Source organism: Blennius ocellaris (genome assembly GCF_963422515.1).
Source record: "Blennius ocellaris genome assembly, chromosome: 2".
NCBI lineage: Eukaryota > Metazoa > Chordata > Actinopteri > Blenniiformes > Blenniidae > Blennius > Blennius ocellaris.
In genome coordinates, this window is record NC_137651.1 from 20644537 (window position 1) to 20658774 (window position 14238).

Consider the following 14238-nt stretch of genomic DNA (forward strand, 5'->3'; position numbering starts at 1 on the left):
CTATATAAACACATTAATGGCAGCCGGGTTTAAAGGAGACTGAATCGCAGTCACAGAGTGATATTCATATATTGACAAGCCACACTGCAGTTTAAATGGTGACTGGTTTAAAGATAAGCTTTAAAAAGTAAAGGTCCTTGTGATAAAAGCTACTGTTTTGAATTGTCACGCTGCTACTGTTTTGAATTATGACACGTTCCAAACTCACTCAGGTGGAGAAACAGTTACGTAACACGAGAGGTTTGCTTTGGGCCTGTGAAAACAGTGAAAGGCAAAAAAAAGATATTCCAAGATTAAGCCTGATCAAATATTTACTGAGTGGAGAGGAAAACCTTGCAGTAGACATGTGAGATTACCCCTTCAATGCGCAACACGAGACCCACGTTCCCTTCCAATGGAACACATGGGCCACAATTGACCCGCATTCATTTCCCAAATTACAAATCAATAAATTCTGTATTAAGGATATTGAAAATGTTCTATAATCTACTGTGTCGCCACTATGGACCCCTGACCCCCATCAGCTCCCTGGTGCTCCCCAGTGTCGTTGCACCTCCTCATCCTAGAAATAGGATTGGTCAATAAAAGAAGGAATTTCCCAAAGGGGATTAAAAGTATGAGTCGCTATGAAAAGGTTAATAAGTATTGGGATGAAGGTGTCAATTAAGGGCAAGGGAAAGAGTACTGTTTGATTGGAAGAACACTTTCAGTTTTTATCAGAAATCACATTATTACCACAGTGCAATGATATTGGGTTGGTTGTTTTGCTAACTACTTCTTAATTGCTCAGTTTTATTATAAGCTACGATTGTTTGCTACAATTGATTATGTGAACAGCTTTCTGATAAGCAATGTGTTAATTTTCAGTGTAACCAATAACCTATGTCAATAAAATACTGTTTTGCGCAATTGTCCCGAAGCTGTGATACAAGCTGATTTCTCTTTCGGCATCACATGCAGCCTGGTTTGATCCAACTGTATCTCGAGCAGATAGAAAAATAACTTCTCAATAAAATGTGTGAGTACATCTATATAATGCTAAAATACGTGAACTTGATATGAAGATCTTTAAACTTTCTCAAGCAAAATAAACGCAATTTGAAGTCGGTGTTTCTGTCTGAACTCCACTGCTTCTGCAGATTTGAATGTCAGTTTGAACATTAACATGAACTGTTTGTGTGTATGTTTTGGTCTGACATGTCACGGCGTTGGACGGTGAAACAGCCAAGTGCAGCGGAGGCATGCAGAGGAAGTGGAGGATTTCTTGTGAGACTGGGTGGGGTGCAGCGCTGATTAGACATGCACATAAAACACCAGAAGTTTCAGGAAATGTAAACATGGTAATGGCCACAAGTGTTTCAAAAGCTTATTGCACACGCAAGAATTTCAGTGAAGTGACAAGAGGGAAAAGGCGTTCGATTTCAAGGAGTTGCGTTGGTTGCAAAGTGGGTGCGCTGAAGAAAATCCAACAAAAACTGCAAAATAAATTACAATAGTGCAGTGTGCTATTCAGTACTTATCAATAACACTATGGAGTATGACAAGCGTACCCAGATCCAAATCTCGTTCCACCGCAGAGAGTACGGTTAAAATGTAGGTGGCATTGTGAACCATAGACATAATGTACTGATAGATAATTATCATGATTATATATTGTGAGGTTGTGAACGTCTGCGTAATGACGCGTTGTTACGCAACGTTAAACGGTTTTCACGCGCCCCCACTGACAAACGTTGTGGATGGTACAGAAAGCAGCAGCTTTTGGTTATTTAGTTATTTACTTGATGACAGAATCAGAGTGTTTTCTGTGAAAACACGATTTTTTTGAAAAGGTTTGGAAGCATCGTTGTCATGTAAACAAACACCTACAATGCAATGAATGTTTTCAAATTTTAATTTTCTTTTTGTTTTTTAGTTTGTTTGTTTTTGCCTTTTCGAGCTGTATTATATATTCTATAGTTTGTTTGTCTTGAAAGTGCTCTTATTTTGTTATTTCTTTATTTTGTATTTTATAATTGGTTTCTGCCATTTGATATTGCACTGTAAAGCCTGGTGCACACTCGCTGCATTTCACCGCCTTATTGGTATGCGCATGTGACAAATATAAAATTGGGCTTGACTTGAGGGTGACAGTGTTTTATTTGTATTGGCGTTAGTGTACCAAATTAATAAGGCCGTATTACGAGCTAGAAAAAGCCGCAGACCAGCCAAATTATTCTGCTCTGCGTTGTTTCCCTCAGCGAAAAAACAATTCTATTGCGTCAACCGAACATTTAACGGTCTGCCCACTCAACCTGTAGCTCAAACCCGCCTCAATAACACCTTTTACTGTGGAGAGAGTCTGTTTATAACTTAAACCCATAAAAAAAAAAAAAGTGAAAATGTGATGACTCACCATCTGTCTCTATCTATATTTATAACTTAAGACTCAGAAAGACCCAGAGAGAGTGACCGACTGGTGATGCACAGTGTTGGTATGTCAGGAAGAGGGCTGGAGCTGAAGGAGGGAGGGAGGGAGGGAGGGAGGGAGGGAAACGTAAGAAGGAAGGAGGGGAAAAAGTGGGAGTGTGATAACAGCCACTGGGAAGATTTGTTGGCTCTCTGTCAGTGTTTCCCAGCAGCCTGCTGCGCTCGCGGACTTCTCTGTAGCGGCGTCAGGATCACACGAGCGTCGGCTCCAATGTTTGGCAGAGACCGCCAGCGTCATGGTGAAGTACAGATCCATCCTGTCCCCTGTGTGTCTCAGTGTAACCTTTGGAAAGGCGTTTCCTTATTGCTGTGCTTTCAGTGTGTGTGTGTGTGTATGTGTGTGTGTGTGTGTGTGTGTGTGTGTGTGTGTGTGTGTGTGTGTGTGTGTGTGTGTGTGTGTGTGTGTGTGTGTGTGTGTGTGTGTGTGTGTGTGTGTTTGGTCAGCTGTTTGTGTCGTGTGCAGTGGTCAGGTTCAGGACTGATTTGGCGATTGTCTGTTAGGTGGAGTCTCAGTGCAGATTTGAAACCCACGTGCCTGTTGGTAGTGAGTCGAGCCCTTTCATCCTGTCAGGCGCTGCACTTTGCTCAGAGGTTTGTGTCGGGAGTGTGTGCAGGTTTGTGCGTGAGAAAGACATGGTTACCGGTTACGGGGGAATGTTTTGGTGTCTCTCCTCCCTCTGATTTACCTTTTTATTGCCCCAACAAAAAGCCCCTCCTTCCAGTTCAGTTTCTCTCAGTCACTGTCCTGTCAATGTTTCTTTTTCATTTCTGCCTTTCTTCTCAGGCTCTCGTCACCTGTAAACACAGGCAGATCAGGCATGCCCAGGCACTGCCCAGGTATTGGTATGCGTCAGCTCTGCAAGGTGTAAAGTCTGTTCCTCTAACCCTTTATTCCTCTTCTTTTAATGAAAGCAATATGAACAAGAAACCGTCCACATTTCTGAATAATTGGTTATTTCCTTTGTAAGTGAATAGAAAGCAGCTGAGTAAGTTACGAGCTCGATTTTTTTTTTTTTTTTTTGCTGACTCTGTAGTTCTTAAGGCTGCCTTTTCAGTGTTTGTGTTGGTGGACGATGAGTTGCTGTATTCTGCAAGTTATCATGGATTTGCAGTCTTTTTAGGGCTACATTATATTTCCATCATTTCAGACAACTTGTCGTCCATTGGCCATGTTTTTTTTTTCATAACTCGACCAAACCGTGACGCCGCTGCTCAGTTGGAGGCTTTACATAACACCCCTGCTTTCCACAGTCAGAGGCGTGACAATGGTACTGACCCGCCCTTCCATAGAGAGAGATAAGTCAAACTCTTGTTAGCAAACACAGTGGGAATATTGTGATTTTCAAGGTCTTGCAAACTTTGGCATCTTCATATCCGAATTGCATTGTTGCTAAACGAACCAATATGAAGCCATCTGTTGATTGTAGGGGTTCGCATAATCCTTGATTTGATTCTTCGCTTGGAGTGTCTTGGATTTGAATTCCATGTAGTTTCGGTTTCCTCTCAAGCCAACGATGTATAGAAAGTAGATGCAATCTAGGTGGTTGAAACTGAGTTGATTAGAGTTCCCATCTCCATCAGATTGTAGTGGTCATTTTTACTGAGGGTCAGTCTGGGTTGTCACCAGGTTGATGGTGCTTATTTAAGCTATACATTGTTGATTATTTCCGGTTCCTCTTGGACAATCTGAACACTTTCTGCTGCATTTGTTTTATAGTTTTTCCTGAGACTTCTATTGTGTAGCTTCTTTTTTTGTCCTGTGATATTTTGCTTTTTCTGTGGTGCAGTCGCAGCAATCAGAGAGCATGCACGAGTATATCTGTATATCGTATACTTCACATGGCCAGCCAAGCAATGACTCAATTGGACTCTTTATTTTCCAGCTATTTGTAATCATATGAATCAAATTGTTAAAGAAAGCTGGTTGACCCTTCTCAAGCTTCATCAGTAGTGCATTTCTTTTATCCAGCCATTACCATAGTTCACTACTTGGGGTCTGTGCAACATGAGTCAGAATTATAAGCTCTTTTTACTTCATATTTGTCTTACAAAAATCTCTGTGGCTTTAATACACAACCTGGTGGTTTTATGGGGACAATATATGACTCCATCTGGTTGTAAAGAGATTAAATAAGAGCTGCAGAATGTGGAGGGATCTAGAGGCTTGTGGGACTGAACCTGACACTCTATCATTTCCTTTGTCAGTGGTTTCTAGTTCAATAACAAAAAATAAAAGAAATAAGCCTTTCAGGACAGATTGTCTTACAAAACTATGCAATGCAGCCAGTTATCTTGAACAGTTATCTTGTCTGCGAGTTAACTATTGCCGTTTCAGCCTATAAAACCATGGCAGATGGACATTTTTAGTTTTCGCTCCATACTAACACAGATGTCAAGCCCAACACGACTGCAATAGGAAAACTTTTAGAAATTAACATTTTGCTGTGTTCTGATCACATTTGCTTGTTAAGAGTCTAACGAGACGCTGATACCAATTCAGAATAATCTGTAACCATGGACTCAATTTATTGCCAATAAAAAGGAGTGGCATTCTTTCTTGATTGGTGTCTCCCATAGAGCTTCATGACGGATTACCAAAGGCCATCGGTGTTAACAAACACCTGGACCCTGTCTGTGACGTACTTGGTTATGGTTTTTGGTATGCAGTTCCACTGCTTTGCTCCGACTCTAAAGATGTGTAACTTAAATCAGGAAAAGGCAAAAATGCTTACCGGGCTCCATTAACTAAACTATATTGCATCGTTCTGATGACTGGTGGCCAACCACTGTCACTGTTATATTGTGTTATAATTCAGCAGACGCCAGCATCAACCTTTTCATTTAGATTGGCCATGGAATCTAAAGTTAAATCTAAAATCAATTTCCTTTAATAATCCACTCATTAAAGGTCTGTGCATAACATAAATTAATATATGTACATTACTTGTCCTCGCTGACATTTGGCCTAATCTTTAGTCTTTGCTCTGGTTTTAGATCTAAATTTGAATGCAGAGTCGGTGTGATGATCTGAGAATGACACCCATGTGAACCCAGATGAAAAGAGTCATCCGCCCTGCTTAATGCCAATAAGGCTGCTGCAATTTAATGTTGGGTTTTTGATGATCTGAAACTCAACTTATGTGTTAAGTTTTGTTATAGTGCCTCTGGCCTCATGTAGGGATACACAGTGGTGTAGTTCAGGGTAACTGGTGGCCCCATTCTGCAGCAGAATTTGCAAGATGTTCCACATTTGAACCTTATTTCGGTTATAATTGCTCTTTAATTTGAGTATTTTGTTTTGATCAATGTTGCTCATCCCTGGTGTAACGATTTCCTCTATTGCCTCACGTTTTGCTTCGATTTGGGGTTTTGGGACCTTTTAGTTTGGGGTTTTCTCCCACGAGTGGGTTTGTCCAATAATTTGACTCCCGAGGTTGGGTAATTGGTAACTCCATGTTGACTATACCAAACTGTGTAGATGTGCATGTCTGTGGCGCTCTGTGATCAAGCTGTAACGCACTGACCTTTACGAGGTGTACCCTCGGGGGCGTCTGGGGGTTGGCTTCAGATCCCCGCTATGCTACGTTTGGGAGCGTGCAGCCACATGCAGATCGTTGACTGTCCCTGAACAAGGTGTCAGTGAGGAATCATGAATCAATGATCCATGCAGTTCAACTCCAGTACTTACTTACTTATGTAACCCCCGTCATTCGTAAGAGGAGCATGGCGCATCCACGAAAATACGCCACTCCAAACAATCTTGAGCTAATCTAGCAATGTTATGCCAGTCTGACTCAGTTCCTGTTCCACTGATCGTTTCCAGCTCAGTACGGGGCGGCGCCATTTTCCCTTGACCTGTGGGTTCCAAGATAGCGCTTGTCTTGTCGCACAGTTCTGGGGTTTCCTGAGCAATCCACCTCCACTTCCTTCTGTGTATTTGGTGTGGCATTCTTTCTTGATTGGTGTCTCCCATAGAGCTTCATGACGGATTACCAAAGGCCATCGGTGTTAACAAACACCTGGACCCTGTCTGTGACGTACTTGGTTATGGTTATTGGTATGCAGTTCAACTGCTTTGCTCCGACTCTAAAGATGTGTAACTTAAATTGTTCCACTGCATGGAGTTCATGCTTGTGTGTGCGTCAGATTCACTCCCATTTACAATTTGAATCCCCATTATCAGAAAATAGTCATAGAATTACGGCTAGCCAGCGGTGTCAACAAATTTCGAGACTATGATGTAATCTTTAGGTCAAGATAGAAGGTGACACCACTTGGTTTTTCAGACCAAATTTTGGAAGACATGAATATAATATAAAAAGATACTCAAAATACCCATCTTACCATTCATAATAGTATTGTATCATGTATGATGCTGGTTCTGGACTTTCACCTACATTTTTCAGCTATTATAAAGTTGATAAAACATTGATATCCTGGAAGTGGAAAATAACTTTGGAATGATTTAAAATGGTATTGCACTTTTATTGATTAGATAGTAACCTTTAAAATAGTAATGCACAGCACATTACTTTGTATTATTGTTTTTTGTGAGTAGCAATGCGATTAATCATGTGATAACAAGGATTTTGAAGAAAATTTGTAATTATTTTCCATCATTATAAGAAATAGAATACCTTGATTGATTCAGAGTGACAGCGGCTCATTCAAGAAGCAGTCAGCCTCATTTTTCTAGCCTTATTGAAGTGCTAATTATTGCAATCATGAGGTCCAACAGAAATCCATGTAACCCAAACTATGGAATTAACCTAACCAAAGCTTTTTTTTCCACTCAGGTGCTTCTATTTGTGGTGTTGGATTAACATGCACTCTGAAATGTCATTGTTAAGTGCAGTTTTAGGTTAAATGCTTTGTCATTCCATTTGTCCCACTGTGGTTACGGTTCGGTGAGCACAAAAAGTCCTTGGTGAGGAAAACACTGTGGTTCGAGTTAAGTTTGGAGACGGTATGAAAAGACTGTGGTGGTCCAGGTTAAAATAAACGGGCTATGACTCGGAAACACTGCGGTCATAGTTAAAAAAGTTCTTTACTTCTGGTTTAAAACAAGACACCGACGTTGCATTCTTTGTTATTGTTTCAGAAGGTGTGACAACGTGCAGGGCTGATCCTTATCAGATATACTGTCTTTCAATATAGCTCATCGTATCTAATCAGCATGTTGGATGATGCCATTTATGTTGGGATTCTTTTAATTATAGCGACAGTTTGAATATGAGTCAAAGTGAAGCCTTTATTGTGGTTTTGAATGGTGATATTGAATCATCGTGAGTTAGTAGTTAGTAGATGTCTTCATGTGGTTCTGAGAAGTTTTGATTGATCAGTATGAAAATGATTCGTTCATTACGTTGCCTTTCCTTGACTGAATCTTACAATGGATAGGAAGTCATGTCAATGCTTATATCAAAATCAGCATATTCATGGCAAAGAATATTCTATTCTTCAATGAAAAGCATGAATGATGTGCAGTAATCCAAACATGTATCAACATTTTGGACATGAAAAATGAGATCAATCGCAGGTTTATAGAACTAATTGCACCTGTGTGGAGTCTGCAGGTATAATTCCTCAGCGTCTTGGAAAGAAAATACTTCCAGATTCCTCCCCTCTACTTCAGCATTTGAACACATCAGGATAAGTCAGAGAATTACGAACAAATCAGAGGCCGCCTCTCAAAACGTATAAACCACATGGCATCAACGGACCAATCATGTTGCTCGTTACTGGATGTAAAACTGAACTGGAAGTCAGTTGCAAGTTGTTCACTCGAGCTGATAATTTGCAATATTTTGGCGAAAAGGGATTCATTTAGGCAAAATCAGACGGTGACAAGTAGTGAAGGTCATTATACACATATTTTAGAGGCTTTGAGCAACTCATCTGCTATTTTTTTGGCCGTCTTTTCCGAAAATTGACTGTCCAAATGATAGGTGGACGGCTCACGGCTTAAAACCATGGTCCTCGCACATCCAGGCACGATGGAGCACACATTTCAATCGCACTCTGACGTGCACAAAGCCTGCGTCGTGTTCCAACGTGCCTGGGTGTGCGAGGACCCGTTCAACGCTGCTTGCAGCTTTCACCTTCTGTCGTTTTGTTGTCGGTTCACAGGGTTAGATTTCAGGTTTCCAGATGCTCCGGTGGATGAATGTTCATGTGCAGCAACAACTTGTTCAAGCACAAGGTCCATCACATGCACAACAGGGAACAGTTTTTCTGCACGTTCGGGAAGTAGATGGACAAATCAATTATGAGTGTCATGACTCTCAGTCCACATTCTCCTGGGACTTGGTAGTTTTATAGCTGACAGTCACTTGTAACAGCAATCCAGCTATGCGTACTCCATTGTTAATGTTTATAACATAAAATCTGTGCATGTGTGTGTGTGTGTGTGTGTGTGTGTGTGTGTGTGTGTGTGTGTGTGTGTGTGTGTGTGTGTGTGTGTGTGTGTGTGTACGTGGTTTCATTACAAAACCAAACCAACAGTGTCAACTTGTGGTCTGGCCTTTTCGGTATAAAGGTACATGGTTTTCAAAAACGTTGCCACGAAGAGGCAAAACTTCAATCCATCCATCCATCCATCCATCCATCCATCTGTCTTCTTTCCTGCTTGTCCATTTCAGGGTTGCAGGGTGCTGGAGCCGATCCCAGCCTTCTGTGGGTGAGGGCGGGATACAAATGCAAAACATTTCAGAAACAAAAACACCAAAAAAAGGGTTTTTACTTGAAACAGGGCCTAAAATATTAGGTTATGCGTATGCTCCTCTTTTATCTGATGTTATTTGACATTTATACCCACAGCCCTTTCTTTTATCCCCCCCCCCCCCCCACAAAATCATGGTCATGCTCCTCAAATATTGAACCTTTTAAACTTCAGTGTTTCGCCTTTGTGACCGTTTGGGTGATTTATTACTTATTTGTTTTGTCTTGGATAAAAGGTCCAGTATATAACCTCTTGTAGAGTTAAACAGGTCCCTGGGAATCTGGACAACTTACATCCTCCAGGTTCTGATAGGAAGTGGGTCCATGGGACAGTCGGTGGGGATCTGAAACGTTTGTCTGAGTCGGGGGGTGTTCTGGCTGAGCTGTGCCCACAAACACCTCTGCACTTCACTTCAAACAATGAACGTTGTTGTTAGTCGGACTCTAACTGGTTTTTGAACCTTTCCACTCCCCTCTGATTGGCTGGTCAGGTGGACCTGGGGTGGGGTATTATTTCAGCTGTAATGGTTTTGTTGTGATCAAATTCAGTTCTTATTAAAACTCGGCTCTTATGTCAACGTTTCTTAGAAAGAGACCGCCAAAGCAATCTCCTTGATCTTCAGAATTTCTTGGAATCTGCAATGAAGAAACAACTGCTGTTTCTTCGTCGTTTTTCAAACTCAAGGTGATCCAACCATGCAGGCAGGGCTGGGATGTCTTTCACATGTTTGATCTGCTTTTGTACATTATCTTACATTACCACACACAGCCTCTGATCTGATGCTTTTCAGAAATACAAGGAGGGGTACACAGAGCAGAGCTGCTGTGGTGTCAATACAGTCCCTAAGTAATTGCTAAGTGGGATTGCCCCTCTGTCATGGCTAAAACACTATTGAAGAACTGGATACAACAAATCCATTTGCTTTTATACTGTTTTAGTTTGATTTTATCGTGGTTTTATACTTTGCTCCTGTGGTTTTATCATGTAATGTAAAGTGACCTTGGGTGACATGAAAGGCGCTGTTTTCAAATAAAATGTATTATTATTATTATTATTATTATGAATCCAATTACATATCGACTTATTCAGGAACAATAGGGACTTTTCAATGGAATAATATGTAAATTTAGGTTTTTGCTCTGCATGGCTCGAGCCGTGGTCTTACCATTGACACCAATATAAACAATGCCGATAACTGGATAAACAAACCAGGTGCTTCCAATGCAGTGGCCGACTCACCAGGCCCTGCTGGAATCTAATTTCTGGTTGTTTTGACTGCAAACAGCAATCCATTCACTTTTGCTGCATTCGGGGGTAAAACAAAGGACAATGTCTTACAGTTGTGACTGTCCTTTAATTTAGCGCTCCTCCTGAATGTTTAGGATTGAATGGGGCTTTTGTGCGAAGACAATCCTGAATCTAAGCTGTTTACACGAGCTCGCAGCAGAGCACTAATTTAATTTCTGCTCTATTTTCCACCTTATGTGAGACGTGTGGCTTATTTAAGGGCCCTGAAGTCCTGACGTCTTGTGTTCCTCAGTCACAAGTGACTGTTTGTAATGAATTAAAGTGAAAATTTATTCAGTCGACCGCCGTTTCAAAGTTCACCAGGCCATATTGTGCTAGATCCAGTTGTAGCAGCCTTGATACCAACTTGCGTAAACATGAAATTATTACAATATAACAATATAATATAATAATCCATTTAATATAATAGACACTTGACTATTTGGGGATAATAGTCGCTCTTCTGACCGATCTTCAGATCTGTTTACGTCAATAGCTTTAAACATCTGAAGAGCATGTGATAATGTGACTGGCTGCAAGTACAAAAGAGTTTGTTCTGCTATTAGTTGATTAGGTTGCTGCACCATGACAACTACATGACTGGGTTCAGGAAAATCCCCTGGAGTGCTGGAAAATGACTACCTCTGTGGTTTCGCGTTGCTTAGAAACAAATGTCATCTCCCCGAACCAACAGTTAACCTCAACGTGTCTTCAACCAGCTCCCGAAGACTACTGTAATAATAATTGGGTAATATTTTAGTGAAATTCGACTATTACGCAAGCAATGTGGAATTCGTCACGTGATTTCATTTTTAACATGCAAGTGTTGGCATGCACCACTGTCAGCGAGTCACCATGTGCAGTAACAGCCGTGTGATCTCACCGTCACCTGACCGAATGTACCTATTTGCCCCGCCCACCCGCCTGCACCGCACCTCCCAGTGAGGCAGTCGAGGCAGTCGACAGTCACACTACAATAAAACAGAAGCAAACAACGACTCTTACGTACATGCTCCAAGAAGTGAAAGTTTAATCCATCCATCGACTCTCGGCGTCACCTGCACCGATCTTAGTCCTCATGCCTGAACCCAACCAACCGACTGGGTCCTGTGAGGATTTGGAGTCTTGGCCAATGACAGACTGAAAATTCTGTCCCATTAATGGATTAGTGATGAAGAAACACTCTCAGACCAGCGCGGAGGATCAGACCTGAATAATCTGTTCCTGGATCACTGTTGTCAGTGGCTACATGATATTATGGTTTTTTAATATGATTGTGTTTGAGGAGTAAATTGTGAAGAGATTTGTTTTGGTTCATCTTGTGTAAAGAAACAATCATTGGTGTGACCGCTTGATAATGTCTTGTTCGGTTTGATTGTGCAGCTGAAGCTGGAAATTCTTGTGCCACATTGAACAAAGTCCATTTCTGACTCCTCCTTATTATATAATGCGTTTTTGTTTAAAAAAAAAAAAACAACAACAACAATAGCTGATTGTCCAGTGATTGATGACGAGAGGCACCTCATCTGACACTGGAAGTTTCATCTCACGATAGGACGAATCAGACTCCCATCAAACTTCGCCAGTTTACCAGTAATCTTTCCAAACATCGGCGAACCACTGAGCTATGAAAACATTAGGAGGGACACTCATTATTAATCTACTGACACTTTTTCTTCATGAAGCTGCAGTGAAGACGGAATAAAGACCTCCAGATATAAAATGTCTGAAACCCATTGGAGCCTTCTTGGTCTTCAAGCACATGTGCGCCGACTCGGCCATTTGTTATGCCAGCCTGTCCATTTCACTCACCATGGACACAATGCAGAAAACGGACAGTTGCCAGGAGATTAAAGCAACGCTTTACCCCGTCCTCGCCATTAAACACGCACACACAAAGGCTGAGAAAACACTACAGTGTTTAGACAACCTTGTTTTCACAGTTTGCCAGCAGATTCCAGGAATGAGCCAGTGCAGGCTGGCATCTGACAGCAATTCAGAAAAAGAATCCAAATAAAGAAAAAACTTTTTGTGGACTTCTTTTTTTTTTTTTTTACAAGCCTTGATTCAACTTTTACAACCAAATCAGCCTAAATTATTACTTTAGAGCCTCTTTGAAATAAAAACAAACAAACAAAAAACTAGGTTGCAGATTTCAAGGTTCAGAAGTCGGTGAATAATTTTTTAGAGTATCAATTTTAAATTAAAGGCCACTCTTTCAAAGTAAAAGTGTTTTACTCTCATACCTTGAGCAGTCCCATATCTTTAAGTGCGGAGTGATGTGCACCTTCGTTAGCGCAGGGTCTAATTTACCCAGAGGGATGGTGGAATACACCCCCATACACTCTACGTATCCCCCCACTCTCCTGAAGCCTCCTGAAGTCTTTCCTCTGGGAATTGGTAAAAATCTATTCTCTCTGCATGTTGATTAAGTTTACAGAACGTTTCAGGCGAAAACACATCGTTTTTTTGTTAGTGTCCATCTACTGAGCATGTGCGGAAAAAATACTCACTCTGGCCATGGTGCACACGCGCTGTAGCACCGAAAAGTCACATTTTCCCAGTTTCCATGGAGACGGAGTTGAAGCATTTTCAAAGTGTTGTGTTTTCATCGGCTCCAAGTACTCTTGCCGCGTAAACTGACCCCAAAATGTCACAAAAGTTTCTTACATTTTCACTTGAAAACAAAAGTAGACGTAGACGTTAATAAAAAACAAAACAAAACAACAATAATCTGGTTTGCTGGTCGCAGTTTTTATGGCATCGATCTGCGGTTAAACTTACCGCCACTTCAGAGTGAAAATCAACGTACCAGCACACATGAACACAAACATGAACTTGTACTTAGCAGGAACTCCGTCTTTATCCTCCCATTCTGGAAACATTTGGCACTATTGTTGGAAGAACATTCCCAACCATTACTGTAAGTCGCTGTGTTTGTTTATGCCGTAATTACAGTTGCTAACTCCGCGGTTACTCTGCTGAACTGAAGTGGAGGGAGTTCAGAACTGATGTGAACATTATAAATGTGTTAGCTCAAACACATCTGAAACTTTGAATAAAGCCTTGAGATCAGGCTTGGCACAAAGTACTGGGACGAGAGCCACAATGTTTGTCGTAGACTGTAATTTAAAGTCACAGCAGCATTTTTAATTTCAGTATTTTTGTCCTTTTACGTGAGCAATTTCACAACCAGTCGTTTGAATCTTACCACTCAAGCTCGGTTAACGTGAACAAACATCATCCACGGCTGCTTTGAACAAATGTTGTGTATAGATTTTAAAATGTGGTGTGATCACAGATGAATGAATGAATGAAGGCATATATCAGTTTTTTATACTTTCTTGCCTTATTCTCATTTATCTTAATTATTGTGAGATTTTCTCGTACTATCAGGGGTTGTAGAACATTTATAGGGATTGCTGTAATTTTGTTTGCTTGTATTGTTGCCTTGGTTACGAGCCCTCATCAGTGTCTGTAGCAGAATCTAAAAAAATTTCCTTTAACAGTGAGAGTTAATAGGCTGAAACTGCCAGATACGACCTTAAATTCAAGATTAAATTCATATTAATTCGTCTACAGTGGGCTGATGTCCATCCTGCACTGACAATAGAACTCAGAAGTTGTGTATCAAAGGTCTGAACATTGTTTTAACTGGATATGAAGGCAAGTGGACACAATATGTGCATGTATGAGATGTTTTGTCCATAATTATTAGAGAAAACAACATGAATCAGCCTTATCAACTGCAGAAAAAAAAA

The 14238-nt window shown here is 40.9% G+C and overlaps 1 protein-coding gene across 7 annotated transcripts in view; it reads left to right on the forward strand.

The window, feature by feature from the left end:
• The window catches only part of LOC308138152 (kinase suppressor of Ras 1-like), a 31943-nt gene that overhangs the window by 4268 nt on the left and 13437 nt on the right, over window positions 1–14238 (forward strand). For 2 of the 7 annotated variants that reach the window (XM_080507144.1, XM_080507142.1), the window contains exon 2: window positions 1225–1276. The exons of 3 other annotated variants lie outside the window; for them this stretch is intronic. Coding sequence is in view for 2 of the 4 variants with exons in the window: in XM_080507139.1 (XP_080363265.1) it covers window positions 2706–2708 (3 nt within the window). In the remaining 2 variants the exon portion in view is untranslated. Of the gene's footprint in view, window positions 1–1224; window positions 1277–2621; window positions 2709–14238 lie in introns of those variants that run through there. 2 more of the 7 variants (XM_080507139.1, XM_080507145.1) reach the window with 1 other exon arrangement.